Below are 17,994 nucleotides of genomic sequence, written 5' to 3' on the forward strand. Positions count from 1 at the left end.
CGATTTTGATGAAACATTAGATGCAGTTTGTGGTTTAGTAACAATTTCATCAAAAAAGTTGTAATGAACCATTTTTCCATGCATCAGCTCGCATTAAAATGATTTATTTTAGGAGCTGTGTTTTGAGAGATCGTTGTCTAATCGACTGAACGTTGCTCAATAATGAGTAGTAACATTTGTTATTGTTTGCTTCTTGTCTTAACTCTTTCTAGTATTTACTACCGTTTTCTTCGTATTTCTTAAGGCTGACTTCTGGCCCAATTTTCATTCTTTTGCCAACACGGAATGACCCACCACGTACTGCCTCCCGTGTTACGGTAACTGACACAATCCCGCACCTTCGAGACGTTCACTTTTTCAATTTCGAAAGCACCTCCTCCTTAACCAGCTGCATCGCTTCCAATAGTGACCCCAATAAGAACCTTTGTCCCGATAACCCAAGCCCTGCCTTACCGGCCTGGGGCATTCGAGGGCGTTCTAGGCTGCTGCCGTTTCTACTACTGGCAGGGTCACCACCCTGCCGAGCGGCAGCAGCCACATGATTTGCACACAATCCCAGTTAGCCAGCCCAGTCTGAGCTGCACAGCTGACGTCGTCGTCGAAGACGATCGTGCTGCTTCCCGTTTCGATTCTCTTTCCGCAATCGGCGTACCCGGGGTCAAAAGCATACCGACCAGCTTCAGCATACAATGCACGACGTCTCTCGGTGGTCTGAAATAACGCCCACGGGGGGCTGGAGTTTATTTTTGTTTTGTTTTTTTGAACATCTTGTACCTTACAGCCACCGGGCACCACCGTGGCTCTGACCTACTGCACTGCATTTTGAAACTGAGCCACCAACACCAGGTTGGTTGGCACGCGCTACTGCCTCTCTTTTTCGTTCTCTCTCGCTCTCTCCCTCCCTCTCCGTGTCTGGGTAGCGGTGAGGCCAATTATTTTACGGCAAAAACCGAGGCCAACTCGAAGAAAGCAGATCCTTGCCGAGCGCCAGATGAGGTTGAGGTTAACAGGGGGATGTGCTGTCGAACGAAACGGTGGCCAGCGAGTGTGCTGCAGCAACAGCAGCAGCTGTTGCTGCTCTTGCTACTGCTGTGTAGGCGTTGTTGAGAAACCTCCACGCCATGGTCCACGGTCTGTAGTTCTATTGTCGTGCACTCCCACAGCTGCGAGGCCCACGCGTTTGATTTAGATATAAAGCAGATACACTCGTCTGTTAAGATCTTCATCGCCTAGACGGGTAAGCGAGCGTACAGGGCTAAGTGCTGGAACGTGTATGTTGTTTGTTGATCCTGTGCACCACCCCCCCCCCCCCCCCCGAATTCCGCGAAACTTTAAGCCATCCGCGACCACCGTGCGTGAGACTTATCGCGTTGGACCATCTGGATTCTGCATTTTTTCTCAGAAACTGGCCGACTCGTTTCACGTTTCGAGTGGGCTCGAGACCAACACACATGTGCCTCTGCTGCATCCTCCATATGATCTCACGTGGCGCTCGTTGCACTTCCATTGCACAGCGCCGCCGGCACTTGCACAGTTGCTTCGTTTCGGTTTCCATTTCGATTTCGCGCACCACAACGGAGCTTGTTGTCCAGTCGACCCCATTATCTTCGTAGCGGGCGCTCGCGTCTCACTCGCGACTGTGTCTCACTTCTTCGTTTTGCTTTCGTCTTTATCACTCTTCTGGCCACCGCGGAGCTCGTGTTGCAAAAGGAACGACAATTAGGAAAATGGGTTAGAAATTGCTGTGTGACGCCGTGATGCTGCAATGAACGGGAGTGGAGAATGGAGAGTGGCGAGCGGAGTGGCGCGTTGTACGCTGGCAGTGCGATCGAAAGTGAATCTTGTGGCGAATCTGTGCTGTGCACGCGAACGCTCTGTGCTCTGGCCTCGATTTCGCTCTCGACGACTGCCAGCTCGACACCCTGGAATGTCCGTTCCTTAACTGTTTCTGTTTCACTTTTCCTGCGGCGGTTTTTCCTGCAGCGCGGTGCCAGAAAACTCGTTTTGTTGAAGAAGACACTCGCCATACTGCAGAAGAGAGGGCAGGAGACGAAGCTGGTTTTTCCTCTCCAAAAACATTCCATCCCATCGCAATCATCAATCATCAAAGCGGAAAGGTGGTCTCGGAATCGGAATGGCAGCAGTAGATTGAGTCAACTCGAGCACCGAGCGCGGTGCGATGGTTTTTGACTTCAAGTTTAATTGGAAAACTCATCCTCAAATCGCTGCCGATCTCGTCCATTAATCTCTTTTCGCACCCTTTCCACCGAGCAGCAGCAGCAGCAGCAGCCCTCGAGCTCTTGTGTGCGATGATGATCATGGTAGATTGCGCGCTCGCGCACACTCCAAGATACGCCAACCCACCAGGCCGCGCGAAGATGCCTCAACGTGCGCATCTCAACAAGGACTGGTTGGCCGAACCTGTCATCAAAGCCCCAACCACTAGCCCGACGTTGTGCTGGCCAAGAGGCCGCGGTCCGGAGTGTTCCGCTGGGAAACCAGATTCAATTTCTAATTTCTTGCTCACCAGCAACCACCACCGATGGCCGATGGTTCGTTCGATGCCCCATTACACGCTATCTGCACGGGCTCCTAAGCTGCACGAACATTGAGCGAGTGATCGCGCTCACCAGCACACGATGCTCAGCATCAGTACGGTGCATGGCACAAAGGTTGCTGGCTATCGTCTGCTCAATGCATCCAGCACCTGCTGCTGCTACTTCCCCCTCGTGCTGCACGTTCCGATTGTGTTGACAAATATGCTAATGCCGCAAGTGCAGCGCTCGCATCATTTGTGCGACAAAGTGGCCACCAAACGGCCACGGTTTGCGGTCGCTGGTGGCGGTGTAGGTTTCCCCATTCAAAATCGAAGCTCATAACTTGGTGATCCGCTGTAGGATGCAAGGTTGCTGCTGCGGTTGCTGCCGGTGCTGCACCCTGTTGATTTCGACATTGTAAAGACATCGCGAGCGCAAGAAGGCGTTTGAAGTAGAATGCGCGTACTCGTCGGTTGCATGGCCCTCGTCTCGCTAATTTATAACAAATTCTAAGCGACGGATCTGTTCGCATCTCCAGAGCTGACATTACTGCATCGAAACAAGGGGTGTGAAGTCGATCAAAGCTGCCAGGCTGAGCGAAAACTTTCCCCCGCTTCGTTGTGACGCTTGAATCAGCAACAGCGCCCAACGGAGAGGGTGCTTGACACTCGCCAGCCAAGTCGATTTCATCTCCATCCCCCATCCAACGTCGCCAAAAAATGGCCTCCACAAAGTCATCTTGTGGAACAATTTGTGTCTCGGGGCTCCAGCTCGAGCGCCAACACGATGGTCACAATTAAACGTTTCATTTTCTCATTCAAAAGAGAGGAGAAGAGAGCACAACGAAAGGGTGAGTGCGGTCGCGCGATGCTATAAGCGTAACCGCATGCAACATAAATCGATCGATTAATTAGACTCTCTCGCCAGAGAGAGATCGATGCCGATGGCGCCGTGGCCAACACATATGCCCCGAGGGTTGCGATCGCGTTTGAGATCGAGACCTCGAAGCAAAGTGGCTCGCTCATGGAAAGCCATCAACAACGGAGTGATCGCGCCAAAAAAAAGTGATCTTTCACTAGAGATTACCACGGTCAATCATGGCTCTAGCTCCCCCCGAAACGCGTCGTTCCGATCTCCGGGAACGATTTTAATAATCCTGGGAACAGGTCCCCTCCCCCCGTGCCCTGGAGTCTGAAATGCTCCGGAAGCGAGCGAAAAGCGGAGGAAAAGTAAGGAACCACCCTTTTAAAACTTCGGGGACCGGGTGGCCACCGATTTTGCGACACTTTGACACTGGGCTGGGGCTGGACTCTCCGCGACAGAGATCCGAAACTACTGTGGGGAAAGCTTGGGCTATTATTCCTCTCTCTTTCTCTCCCTCTCTCTCTCTCTCTCTCGGCCATTCCGGTGGATGATGATCGTGAATTGTTACCGGTTTTTCCACTGGCCAACTAGCAAGCAAACAACACAAATGCCCAATAATGCACCATAAACGCGATGCGTTCGCGGTTTGGCTTGTTGCAGCGTAAATTGAGACGGCAACGAAGGGAAGAGAGGGTGGGGAGAGTCTCCTACCACCACATACGTGTGTGAAAGTTGGTAACGTTAATCTTTCGCGCTTAAGAGGACGCGTTTTGGGGCCTTGGCAAGCGCTGACGGACGGAAAGTGTTTGTTTCGGGTTCGTCGCTTCGGCTCAAGTCTTCTGTCTTCTGTGTCACCCAAAAGGCCCCCGGAGGTGGTGTCCGGGTTTCGCTTTCGCGCGCTCGATCGCTTTCCCGAAACGCGTTATTGTTTTGTTGCCGGAATTGAACTTGAATTTCAGGTTCACTTTCGTTTTCCGTCGTCGTCGTTGTCGTCGACGTTGTTGTCCTGAACTCGGTCTCGGTCCTCGATGCGCGATGATCCGGGATCACGAAGGCGACATGACAGTGACCGCACATGCCAAGTGACTCGCCAAAAACCGGATCGACGCTGGAGGTGATTGATCCGACAGACCGGTGGAAGATGTAATTTAATTATAAAACATATTGACCAGCCGTTGATCTATCTGGCAAGACAAGGCGTCGATCGTCGGTAAACCATCCACGGGCGCGTTAATGGAGAGCTTTTTGTTTCTCATTAAAGGTTGCTGTTCAACAATAAAGCGCCCACGTAAAGCGTTAGTTGGTTGTTAGTATCCGAGATTATCCTACGAGCTAGTGAAACGCTTAATAAAGATAGCAATGGCGTGTGTTAATTACTTGACAGTCTGGGTATGGAAACAACATTCCATTTCCCGCTACCGGCTTGGTCGGCACCTCTGTTTGTCCGTTTCACTGCCCGTTTGTCCATCCCAAGGCTCGCTGCACACACTGTTGCATTCACTAGACGCTGGCTGGTCTTGTTTCAGTTTCACATTGTTTACGGAGGGCTCAACCGCACTTGCCTGGCATTTCCTTTTGGACAAACCTGCTCTATTCGTGCGCTAGGAAGTACAAACCCCCTACTCCCTCCCCCTGGACACCATTTTTGTAACGAGTCTTCCGTTTTTCGTAGACCCCTCCATTTGGCTCCATTCCGGCTTCGGAAAACTGCTTACCTCCATGTGCGCGTTCCGGTGACCGGGCCCCGGTGCCAGTGCCGCAATGTTTATGCGGTTTTCCCGCCTAGCTTTTCTCGCATTTCCGCACTGATTTCCATGGCATGGCGTAGGTCCCGTTCAGTGTGGCATCATCGCGGGTTTTGCGCAAAGAATCAAGTGGCGTATGATTGATTGGTCCTAGGAGGAGACTCCGAAGGGGGAACGCGAAAACAAGCTCAGCTCACTCGCTCGCTCGCTCGCCCTCCGTGGCGTTGCACAACGTAATAGGAAAATTTCCATCGCATCGCATTTTCCGCGGCATTTCTCTCTCTCTCGCTCGTACTCTCTCTGTCTGCATCGTCGATGGTCAAGATGGTTTGAAGGAAAAGCGGCACTGAAGAAGACACGCTAGAAAGGCTCACAGGCGCGCATCGCTCATCGGCATCGCTTAGCATCGCTTGAGAGCATTAAACAACCTAATCATCGGGGCCCGGGAGCGGCAAACAGCCGAAGGCAGGGGCGGATGAAACGGTTATTTCCTTTTCTTCTCATTAGTGATGCACGAATTTCACCATCCGCCATCCTCTCGCCATGGGCAACCGCCCATGTTCCGCTCCTGGCCGCTAGCACCGTGATGGATGAAAGTGGTTGACGCAGCTCGCAGCGTTGCTGTGCGCTCACCGAAACGTCAAATCCTCGACTGGGCAACTGCAGCATCCTCACCTACATCGTTGTAATTGGAAGACAACAAGGCCAGCGATCGCTTTGTTTTGCAACAGGAAAAGCTCTTTTTTCCGGTGAACCTTGATGGTGGTTGCGAATCGAATAATTGAATTGTTTTTTTTTTTCATTTTAAAAAAAAATCTCAATTACTCTCTAGATCATTGGATGTCTTTAATGATTGCGGATTCGATGCGTCGTTGAGATTCTCTGTATCAAATACTTGACTATTCTTTCATTAAGGGCACAATTACCATTTGAAAAGCTCCTCTACTACATCTGCTGCTGATATGAACAGTAATGGATATCTTGATTTGCTTTCAATTCCATCAATCAGTCAATCAGTTTTTGTTATCATATATCCTCGACTCAATCTAAAGGGCGTATATACATATTAACAATCTTGAAACCACGCCAATCGTTATTGAAAGTATGCCAGGTAATTTTCCGCATTAACGTGGTACCACTGTCCCGATAAGGTCCGTTCAGAAACGAGCTAAGGCACGAATTGAACCACCAACCTCCGTGCCATTCTCGCGCACAATGTAGATCCTTCATTTGATCGTTATCCCGATCGGGTGTCGAAAACTTCATACCTCTGTGGTGCCAAAGCCCATCACCAGCGGTACCGCTATATTTGCCGAGAGTCAGCCGATACTGCTCGTCCTCGCTACCGATGGCGAACGTAGAGTAGCGTGCGTACTTGTAGATACCGTTGTAGTCATGTAGATCTACCGCAAGCTCCCAGGGCCGTACCGATGTCAGTTGGTGCAACCGCTCCAAACCGATCCAAAAATTGCCATCCGGATAACCGAACCCATCTCGGTACTCCGTCCAGTTACGGTTGAAGTTGAGCGAACCGTTTAATCTCCGTTGGATCGCTAACCAACCTCCGTCAAACCTGTTACCAATGCAGTAGCCCACGAACGGTGCACTGTCGAAATGTGCCCGGAGCATCTGTTTTCCCGACACCCTTCTGTTCGTCAGCTCTTTGCACGAACGCATCACTTTCGTCTCCATGTACAGGTGCTCCATGTCGTGGATGTGGTCTTCCTTCGCGAGGATAGTGTGTTCGAACCGATCCAGACGCTCGCCGGTAGCTTCGGAGAAGTTTTTCGCGATCGCTCGGCACTGTTGCGGGAGCTGCGCTTGTAGGATGGCGAGCTGCCATGGCAGGTCTTTCGCCTGCTCCAGAAGCTGCTTCTGTATTGCTCGATTCTCATCGACGATTTTACGAAAGTCGGTGTGCAGATTCGTCAGCTTTTTCTCCAACGATTGCAACGCTGCTAGCACGTTTGTGGTGTCTGGAGCTTGATCCACTAGCCCATCGCGCTTGTCAGTTTCGGTTCGGGCAGGAATGGTGAGCGCGAGTAGAATGTTCCAAAACAACCGCGCCATTGTGAGCAACTACAGCGTCAGCGCCAGAGTTCCCTTCTTTAAAGCTGCTAACAGAACGTCCAGGTGTACTCGATTTCTGTTTTCTACGTGATGGTTGTTTATGTGTTTGATTTTATGCTTAATTCTAAGCGCAAAATGGACATGGGAAAATTGAAAGCGTTACGAATGTGCGTAACATTGCAACTCAGTTCAACACAAGGTGTCGCGAAAGAAAACGTTAGCGTGAAAGTAAACAATGAAACCAAAAATGAGAACGAGTGGAAAAAGTTCCGCGGGACACATAGCGCTGTAGAGCTCATCGCTTTCTACTGAGAAGTGAAATCAAAATTGTTATCGAAAATTTGCAAAATCATAAAAAATGCATAACTTATGCACAACATTCGTACTCATTCGCGGGATCAATTTTATGGTTCATACTTTCTCCCTTTGGATTGTTGCTCCTTTTATGACAATCGAGTCGTGCTGTAGAGCATCAAGCGTAAATATCAGAAAAAAGAGGGAAGAAATAATGTATGACCGTTCCTCGATGTAGCGCACTTAAAATCCTTGTGCGATCGTCCTTGAAGTCCTTTTACTTTCTTTTGACAATTCGGGTGATTCCCTCCCGAGCAGAAGAAGCAAAGAGAAACAGAAGCAGAGAAGAATGATCCAGTTTTTGGTTGCTCCATCTGGCCACTCAAAAACCACCAACATCGAGCTCACGATCTCCCCGACATTGACCTTGCTGTGGGTTTGGTTGGCGAGATTGGCCTGGCGACCACGACCACCTCAACCGGGACTCGGCAGATGCACAGTCCCCTCCCCCCGGGGGCGGAAAAAAGGGAAAACACTAAACCGCCCGTGAGTTGAGCCCAAAACCGGTTACTGCGATCGCGCGATCACTATCTTCGTCCGCGATGGCGATGACGTCGCCAAACGTGGAGAAGACACTCTCACCACGGAGGAGCAGAGGAGCGAGTAGAGGGAAAGAAAACGGTACCTGGCACGGTATTCACTGGCAGCCAGCCCGTCCACAAGAGCTGCAGCGTGAAATCATTAGGCCATCACCAGCATCACCAGCATCATCATTGCCGTCGGATCGGAGAGCGAGAGAGAAAGGGAAAACTGTTTGATGTTTACTGCAGCACGATAAAGCCTTCGTACCGGAACCACAACGAATATGTGAGTGTTTGTAAAGGATGATAGATACCGGTCAACCCCTCCATTCGATGACCAATCGTGTAGCATAAAATATGCTAATATCATCCGACGCGGGAATTGGTCGTCGAATTTATGAGGCATCGAGGCGCTCGATGAGCCGCTGCTTTTTGGGGTGTTTTTTTCATCTGTTCAACAAGTGTTTTGGGACCAGGAAAGACATCATCAGGTTTGGGGTTCGGTGACCCAAAGCAACATAATGTAAACACGGACGGTGGCTTATCCTTGATGTGATCGAGGAAGTGAATAATGATTTCATTTGGTTCAATTCATTAGTCTTTTCCCAAAGCTCTTGATTAAGACAACCAGTTTATGTCCATAGATCATATTAAATGAACTCTTGAGAATGATTTCAATGCTTGATTGGGGATCACAGCATACTTTCAAATTATGATTTATAAAGCACTAGTTTGCCCCAAATAAACTCTTCCTTTCGGTAAAGTCAGTCCAGTCTGATCAGCATACCAACCGACGCTTGGCATCTTGTTACCAGCCGAAAAGCGTCAATCACACCTTGCCACCCCGGGAACGGCTCACTGTTAAGTAAATCCTAACCCGCCCACCCGGTCCCGGTGAACGGTGTGAACGAGACGGAATTTCTCAATCCTCCAAAGCCACCAAATAATTACCCAACGTTCGCAACTCGCTCAGTTAATCACTCGGAGTCGGTCTCACTCTCTCTTTCGTGCGATTGGGAAATTGGGACACTCCCGAGTAGGCACGGCAGGGCAGCGGGGAGCAGCTAGTGTTGAGCACAAAAGGGAGTGTTTTGTTTTGTTTGCTTTCGGTTGCACCGTAGGTACCGCTTAATGCCACCGTTCTCAGCACTCGGTGCGTTGGCAATCCGTCCGCTCGATTCTCATGATCGCGCAGTCCGGGAGCTAGTTCATGGATGGATCACAAGCTAACCAGCGGTTTCGTGCCGTTTGGGGCGTCTCCTTTGGGGCTCGGGATTGTGAGTCTCACCGAAAAAGCACCTTATCGGATGAATTCTGATCGCTCGGTGATTTGATTGTGCAAATGTTTAGCAACATAACTTTGACTACTTAACGGTTCTGCTAGCAGATGGTGCCCAAGTACCCAAGTGATGAAAAATTACCTGGAATGAAGGAAAAAGTAAACATTAGTAATTGGTAGTTGGTGGCTTTCAATTTCTAACTCATTAAAACAATGAAGTAGAAAGCTGCTGCTGCTGCTGCACACCCCATTAACAATGCATCCACGGCGAGAGACACGGCGTCTCCAGCAGCATCAGCAGCGACACCGAGCAACCACGAACCGAACACGTGTGAGTTCCATGCGAGCTGATCACATAAAAGGGAAAAAATCTGAAAACAAACTTCCACCAAATTGAGCCAAAATCAAAAGTCAGGTATTTTTTGGACAAATCCATTACGATCGTCATCATGCGGTGCTGCTCTCGCTCTCGATCAAACTGACCAGCTACCATGGGCTCACAAACTGGATCACCTCGTCCTGGCCGACATTCATTCACACCGAACGCGCGCATTTGAAAAATGAGTTCCGTTTGCTCTATGCTTCACATTGAACTTTATGTGGCGCTTAAGGGAAGGGGAATTAACATAGAACAACGAAAGCGTTAGCCACGCCACACAAAAGACGTTCCCACACTGCACGAGCTATTGGCCATTTTCGTCCTGAACCTCGTTTAGTCTGCAGAAACTGTTGTTTTTGCTCGTCCCTCTCGCAGCAGCTGCAGCAGTTGATTAGGCTTTTTGTTGCGGCGAGAACGATCCTGGCCCTGTCCGGCCACGGTGCGATTCCTTTCGCACCCTCCGTGGCTGCAGCATAAGTGGAGTTTAATGAATGATCGTTTGATCCGCCGAGCCACCCCGACGGTGGCCACCCGTTGCGATTCGATTGGAATTGATCCAAAATGTACGCTCCACAATGGCATCAAAAAATCCCAGCCCAAAAGCGGCCCCAAAACAAACCGATTGGAACAATCGAAAACAGCCCAAGCCAGCGATCCTTCGCACACTCGCTTCGGACCCGCTGGCCAAGGCAAAACGAACCCCGGAGGCTCGGTCGATCGATCTTCGGAGCACTTTAAGGCCCCGTGAGACGTCGATGGATGGAGCTTCCGCTGGCTATCGCGTGCTCGCGTGAACACCACAACATAACGCAGAGTGAGAGAGAGAGGAGGGCGATGGCGACGTAACCTGAGGCGAGGTTTGGTCTCGGAATCTTCCGGTCGATCGAGACGGATTAATGGGTCCACGCGGACCCCTCAGCGCAACTGAGCAACTGTCGTCCACTGTCCTTACGATAAGCTCATGAGGTCAGCCGGTGGTCGAGCCCCGTTTTTGGGCGGTCTGTTGGTACGGTGGCCCGGAGAACTCCCTTACATGGGAGTTTCAACTTTCATTTTTTCCCGTGCTACTCTCGCCTCTTTTGGCTATCGTCTCGCAGTCTGGTGTTCGTGTGTTTTGGGGCGATTGTTTTGGCTTGTCCGGTGAGAGAGAATGTGCGCAACCAAGGCTCAAGGTCAAAATGTGGATCGAGAATGGCGGTGGCAGACCCCCGCGATCGTACGAGCGTGACAAAATGGAGCGCAAGTGCCTTAGATGGCAAGCTACTGCTCTCGGGCTGCTGTTCGGAAAGGGGAAGCCATACCCACGGACCGCAAAGTGACTCAGTCGAGCCGAACAGGCAGCTTCTTGTTGTGGTTACGACTTAATTTGCGAATTTTGTTTCCACCCGAAGCAAGCGGTCACTTGAAATGGTAGCCATTCTGTTGATCAAATCACATCTCTGCACTCGATCAAGATTAGATGCATTACTTGTGATTGTGTTGAGAAGCAACGATGGAAGCCTGATTTGTCTGTAACCGATGTTGCAAAACACACACAACAAAACCGGCAATTTCAAGCTCGAGCGACGACAAACATTGTAATTTTCTGCGGAAAAGCTCGCTGTGTTTCGTTTGTCTGCCGGCTACACATCTGGACCCCCGGCAGACTGCAGAGGTTAACCTCCATTGGCAACGTAAACACGCCTGGCTCGCTCCAACACCAATTTGGTGTCTTTTCCTTTTGATGTTTGTTTTGGCACAACACATGCGAAGCTCAAGATAAACATGATGCGTTGAAGAGTGGACGCCACAATACCCGTTTCGATGACTTGAAGATGGCTCCTCTCTTTGCTGCTTGAAAGGTTAATTTGGCCTCTGCAGAAGCTGACCGGGGGCGCCGGTGCAGGAATCCGAATTAATTTCAATTCATGCGCCGAGTGTCGAGTGCTCCTCCTCCACACTTTTTTGGGGGAGGATGGGAGGTGCAACATAAGCGCTAATTACAGTACTTAAGAGGAGGCCACGAGCACGCGTAAATTGATTGTTAACTCACGCAGCTCATAAACGGACGGAGGGAGTCCAATTTTCTCCTTCACCCCAAAATCACTTCCTACCAGCGCGAGCCAAGGGGGGATCAAGATGGGGGCCACCACCCTACCTTCTCATTCGCGAAACGGATGTAAAGGTGCCGGGTGTGCTGCTCCTTCGATTCACAATTGATCGATCGATCGATCAATGGAATGTTGAGTACCGGGCCTCCCACAATTTGAAGGGCGAACTTCATTGTGCAACTGGGCGCGAGCGCAAACTTCCGCATCTGACCCAAAAGCAGGACAAAAATTATGCAAACCACCTTCCAACACCCACCCACGTAATCGGAAGGCCACAAAGTCGATCGCCGATCGATCGGAGCACAAAATGGAAATGGCGACAAAACAAAGTATGCCCTGCCAGGCCGCCACCGTGAGCTCCGAGTCCATGTACCGTACCGAGTGAAGGAGAAAGTAGTGCCTCATGCTCACCACACACCACCATTGGTGGCTGGTGACATTGGGCCACCGTGGTCGGACTGGCAAGCCGGCTGAATTTCAATCGCTCCACCAGCGAGACAACGAAACAACCACGTGAACAACACGCTGCCCCTAGTGGCCAAGTGTTTTACCGTCTCGTGCTCCACTGCCGATCGTTACAGACCATTTGATTTGCGTTTTGTGAATGATGTAATGGTGACCACCAAACCGAGTAGCAGGCAGCCGCAGCAGCAGCAGCAGGTTGTTTTGCTGTAAAACCATCGGCTGCCCGTTGTTGGATTCAATTGGCCTGGATTTCGATTTTTCTGTTTTTCTAGGTTGCCTAAGCCCTTTAAAAAACGGTTTATATCCGCAACCCACATAAACCGGGGGGTGGGGAAAGGTGCATTGAGACATAATGCGGCGACAAAAGGCTTATGCTGCCACTGCTGTTCGAGGATTGCAGTCGTGAATGAATCGATTGCATGCGGTAACCACGCTATTGCCCATGAAAACAGAAACGTGACAAAGCTGAAGCTCGATCCAGGCCGCATTGTTTTAGGAGGTAAAACATTCCACAAATCGTTTGCTTGTACACCTCACTCAGCGATCAAAGAGTGTTCATCACGTGCCTGACAGCTGAGTTAATTGAAACAATCAACTCATTGTCATCGAACATCCTTGTTTACAGTGTTGCAGCCCGTACCTAATCTCCGCTTCCTACTGCCGTAACCAATAGTGCACTGGGGAGGAGAAGGAGAAGTGCTAACAATGTAAATTCCGCCAATTCGACACTCTGCTCGGTGACCCTCGGCACGGTCCCTCGCTGATCCGTTCCTGACAGTGGAACACAAAAAAAGACTGGAGGAAAAACTGCGAACACTGCCCGCGAGAAGCCCAGAAGCTAATCAAACACACAGAAGCAAAACCGCGCTGCTGCCAGTGACAAATGTCAATTGCCATTTCTATTGACTGAATCGCTACCGCCCCCTCGGGCAACATTAACCGCATCATTACCGCACAACGCTACTGTGCACGGGGACACACAGAACACACGGAGTCGATCGCGGTGGATCGCGTTTCTGGGCCGCGCCAACCGCGCGGTAGCCACAAAAGTAGCGGCCACTACTGCGGGTATTGTGCCGCCTAAGAAGTGGCCAAGAAAATGGTGGTCTTTTTTCCATTTGTCAATGTAATTCAATGGAACGCTTGCTACGGTAGCATGGGATTCGCGCGCGCGGCCCGATTCTGATTGTTGCTTTCGCGAACCACGAACCAGATCGAGCCATTTCCTCATTCATTTCTGGTTTTCGCGGTCGGATTCGCGGTTCTTATTTTTTTATGTAGATTCTTTGCCACTCCGGTTGGTGTTCAAATGTTTGTACTATTAAATGGTGACCAGCTTCAAAGCGCCACTGAAACACGGAACTCTGCGATCGATCGCCAAGAGTGGCGCCTGCGAGCTAAGTAAAGGAAAAAAACGCGAATGAAACACATCACTACCGAGCGTTTGTTTTCCCTTTTTTCCTTTAACGGTACTTTTTTGTTGCTGCCCAGACAGGTGCACTACGGTCGCAGCATTTGCATGCTTTCATGCTGCTTGTGTGTTTTGTTGTGGCGCTTTGTAGGGAGAAAGAGTGAGAGAGAGAGATACAAGATATTCATGTTTCCTCCTTGCACACGCGCGAAATCCAATGATGCAAAAGCAAAGTGTGCATAAATACATCGAACAAACAATGGATGCTGCGGAGAGCTGAAACACCCTTCCTCCCATCGCAACCAGCCTGCCTGCCGACAGAACATCGTTCGGGGCGGTGCGACCAAACCAGGCACAGGCCTGGGCAAGAGAAAAGCGGGAGTTTTCTTTGCGTGAAAACTGTCTTCTTGCAATCGCTAGATAGCGAACCAGCCTGCCGCATACATCAGACATCAGACGGTTTGCCGCAAGCGTCTAGGGGCGTGTACGAGTGTGTACTGGAGTACTTTACGTGCCTCTCTTGTAGTGGTCTTGTGAACCTCCTCACAGCTCACTGTATCCGAAACCCCGCACAATACAGTCGATCGTGCGCGAACCGAGCCCCGGGTACTACGCGGTTGTTTGAGTTAGACTCCCACACACCTCGCGCGGTCTGGCACCCACCCACCCAAAAATAAACCGCCACATACGAGCTCCACAAACCGCCTTTTGTGGTTTCGAATGACTCCTCGATGGGTGGCGGCTGCGAACGGATGCTTTTACGGGAGGAGAGGGTGACCGGAAGTGGTTTGGTGATCGTCGTTTCATGTTCTCTCCGATCGATCGGGCGTGCAGGGCCCCCAACGCCACTAAATGTCACTTGTTATTGGCCGGTACAATGGATGCGCGGTGAAGGCTAGAGCCACGCGACATCGATTGAGTCATAAAGCGTTCCAAATCGAAAAAGTTGCTAGTCAAACATATCGATCGAGCTGGGTTTTGTGGTTCGTCAGAACCCACGCCCGAACGACTGCTAATGGTGTCACTTGGTCACACATTAGGCAACATGGAGCGAGAACATGGAGCTGTGCTATCGCTGCGCTCGGATTGAGACATCTACATTTACCGATAAGCGAAGGGGCTAACACTTTACTTGGTTGTCAAAGTGTTTTTTTTTTAAAAAACCTTTTAAAGCATAAAGAGAATTTAAACATTTACCTTGAACCTCGGGGAACTTAAAATTCGAATCACCTTGCACGGAGACACTTACGGATTGAAATTGAATCACTTAAGAATCGGCATCGGTAGCAGTCCTCGCGTTCAAGCCCATCAAGCACCCAATAAGCTCAAGAACCGTACCGCTTGACCGCCACGGTATGCTGAAAATTGGTGCACTTGCAGTAGCAATTCACTCGCTAACTGACATAGCACTAGCACCAGCAGCAGCAGCAGCAGCAGCAGCCACTCGATCGCGAGCTTCTCTCGAGGAGTCGCGTGCCAAACCAAGTAGCATGCACCAAGCGCGTGGTACGCGAGATCCACGATTTCGCACACAGCTCAAGGACGCATGCTGGTGATCGTGCTCGGTGGCTGTGCGAGACCAAATTCGGAAGCTTACACTCCGCCGCAGAAGGTAAGCGAACCAGCGCACCAGCTCATAATGTAATTCTCTTGTTCTGTTACCTGACGGACAAGTAACGGAATTCCTAGCACGCCCTAACCGAGGTGACACTATGCGCACCGCAGAAAAATACCAATCCCGCGAAGGGGACGAAGGATCATAATTAACGAGCCCAACAGGAATGCACCACGCCTGCGATTCGCCATCGGCTTCAGGAATATATTTCGTAACCGAGCGCTTATCGAGCTGGTGCGTTTACTTATGGCGCAGTGCATTCAATCACTTTTTAACCTGTGCAGTAAAACGTTAGCACAACGCACGCTTGTGACAGCACGTGCTGAGTAACATGCGAAACAATTTTGTCTGTCTCTAATTGATTTACGGTCCCCTCGTCGATCGACCTCAGATCCCGCAACACTCCAGCAACAACCGAGACGTCGAATGTGTCGTAAATGTTGTGTTTCTTGCACCGAACACATGTCTCATGGTGATTGCAGTTGGCCACACTCATGTGCAGCACTTGTTCATCGCGACCTTCGCGTTCGTGTCAGCCACCAAAAGCCATAAATAATTGTCCCGAAAGTAAACAGCAGCCGCAGCAGTAGCAGCAGGTTTGAAGTTCAAGTTCGCCATAATATCAACGCGATGTTTGAGCGCGAAAGGAGAGAAGATGATCATCAGGACAAAATAAAAACGAAGATCCTCCCCGTGGTCAGCGAGACCGGTGCAGGCGGTGAAAGGCACCGGTCGTTGCCGGCGTGCTGATAAGGTTAAAGATGGGTTAAGTGGTGAGTCAAGTGCGCGAATCTTTAAAAATCCATAAACGATCCATCTGGGCCCCCCGTTATATTGCCGGACGGCGAATTTTAAGTTCCTCCTCTCTTTTTTTTTTCCTCGAGTAGAATTTAATTGCCACCGAGCAGTATATTGGCCGTGAAGGACGCCTGGCCGATGAGTGCCAATCGACGATCGATTGCACAACATTTTTCCCCCATTTTATGCGTTAAACGGTTTTTAGCTGCAGCTTAGAGGCGCATAAAGCAATGATAGACGAGAGGATCCCAGGAAACAGCTTGCCTTACCTTGACTGATCAGCAAAATGACGCTGGCAATCCAGAGGACTCCTGCTTTGAACTCCATCCTTGATCGAATAGGCGAATAACCGGTGGCACGTATTTATAAAGGAGAGGCACGACGCCAATCAGACCGGAAATGAACGGGTGGAGCGGCTTCAGTACAACACTTTCTTAGAGAGAACACTTAGAGACACCGATCAGAGCCATAGGAAGGATGCACGACGCCGGTCGTGTTCTTGGTAATTCCCTTTTGTTGCACTCGCTGGCGGCACGCGCTTATCACCTCAAAGTCACAGCCATTCACTGCTTCGATTAGGGACGATTCGAAAATTCGAAAACCAACAAAACGATGGCTTCTTGGATTTGTGTCACCAAGATACAACGTACTGCACACAGCGCACACTTTGCTGCTCACCAAAGCCAAAACACCAGAATCAAATCAAACCTCTCGCAAACACTAGGAACACAAGCACACGGGAACTTAGGGTTTTATCGATCGAGTACCCTTCGTGCGATCGTTCACTTGCGCCACAAAATCTCACACTTTGCACACACTTTGGCGAAATGACACTCTCTGGGTCGCTGTCACTATTTCGACACCGCAGCTCACTAGATCGCTCAATCGCGCGCGTGGCTAATTAGCAAACTTTCATCCAAATCCCAAGATGCCAAGGGTCCAGAGTGCGCTCGCTGCTGCGGCACACCAAACACCGCTGATCGAACGTGGCTGGAATGTGGCGCGCGTTGCATGCGCCGATGCGAGCAGCCTCTGGCCAGCGACGACCTGATTTTCCTGAATTTTTCTCTCGCGCACGCGCGTTGCTGGCGCGGCTCGCTTGGCTCGGAGTGTTCGGAGCTATTTCTCGGAGTTGCGTTTCGCGATGTGTTTTCTGGCGGTTTTTTTTTCTGGAGGCTCGTTCACGACCGAGGAGACTTTGAACGGCACGGACACGGCACGGAGAAGCGGGGGGTCCTTAGCACGGAACGGAAACGGAACGCGGACAAAAATGTGCGAATTTCGACGTCAGTTTTCTGTCGCTGAGTAAGGCTTGCCCCTTTGCTGACACCTGATGTGTGTTTGACACGCCGCTCCAGTGCTTCTCGGGCGAGCACTTCTCTTAAACTAATTTCATTATTGGCAGTAAATTTGCCGCGTCCCACTAGGTGGCCAGCCACCCCCCGGCCGGTCGCCAGCTAGAAACCGAGCGAGACCCGAACCGCGCGAAACCGAAGACGTGATGTAGAGAGAGAGAGCCGTGGCCTCGGTGGTCACGAAGGAAAAGGAAAACCGTCGACGGCGGCATCAGCGGCATCAGCGGCGACGACGATCGAGCACAAACTCACCACCGATCACGACGTGCCTCGGATGTGGTGAGTTTCTGTCGCTTCGATCGATCGCCGAGCTCCCTTTCCCGTGCCATGGAGTGCGAAAGCTTCCTTCACGGACCGTGAAGGTCGCCGTGACCGTCGCGTGGTGAGAAAGAAAGCCTCGAAACCGCTGCTTCCCCTACCGGAGCACGCACACAGCCGTGCGCGAGTGGGTGGTTGGCTTTACGGGGGCTTTATGGGGTGGCGTACTGGGCAGCCGAAACCGCCGTTCCGT

General features: G+C 50.7%; 2 protein-coding genes across 2 annotated transcripts in view; both read right to left on the minus strand.

Moving 5' to 3' along the window:
* LOC126580793 (mucin-2) overlaps positions 1-17,504 on the minus strand; it is a 115,939-nt gene extending 98,435 nt beyond the window's left edge. Inside the window, exon 1 of the mRNA XM_050244053.1 lies at positions 16,395-17,504. Within this exon, the coding sequence (XP_050100010.1) occupies positions 16,395-16,455 (61 nt within the window). The 5' untranslated portion in view covers positions 16,456-17,504. The remainder of the gene's footprint in view (positions 1-16,394) is intronic.
* On the minus strand, positions 5,994-7,237 carry LOC126580794 (fibrinogen-like protein 1). The gene has a single exon (XM_050244054.1). It carries the CDS (start codon positions 7,214-7,216, stop codon positions 6,188-6,190), a length of 1,029 nt encoding a protein of 342 aa, XP_050100011.1. The 5' UTR covers positions 7,217-7,237; the 3' UTR covers positions 5,994-6,187.
* Positions 17,505-17,994: the final 490 nt, after the last annotated feature.

This window comes from Anopheles aquasalis, chromosome 2 (genome assembly GCF_943734665.1).
Source record: "Anopheles aquasalis chromosome 2, idAnoAquaMG_Q_19, whole genome shotgun sequence".
Classification (NCBI taxonomy): domain Eukaryota; kingdom Metazoa; phylum Arthropoda; class Insecta; order Diptera; family Culicidae; genus Anopheles; species Anopheles aquasalis.

Coding starts and splice junctions, on each gene's coding strand:
- LOC126580794 (XM_050244054.1), bottom strand. CDS start 7,216: ATGGCGCGGTTGTTTTGGAACATTCTACTCGCGCTCACCATTCCTGCC.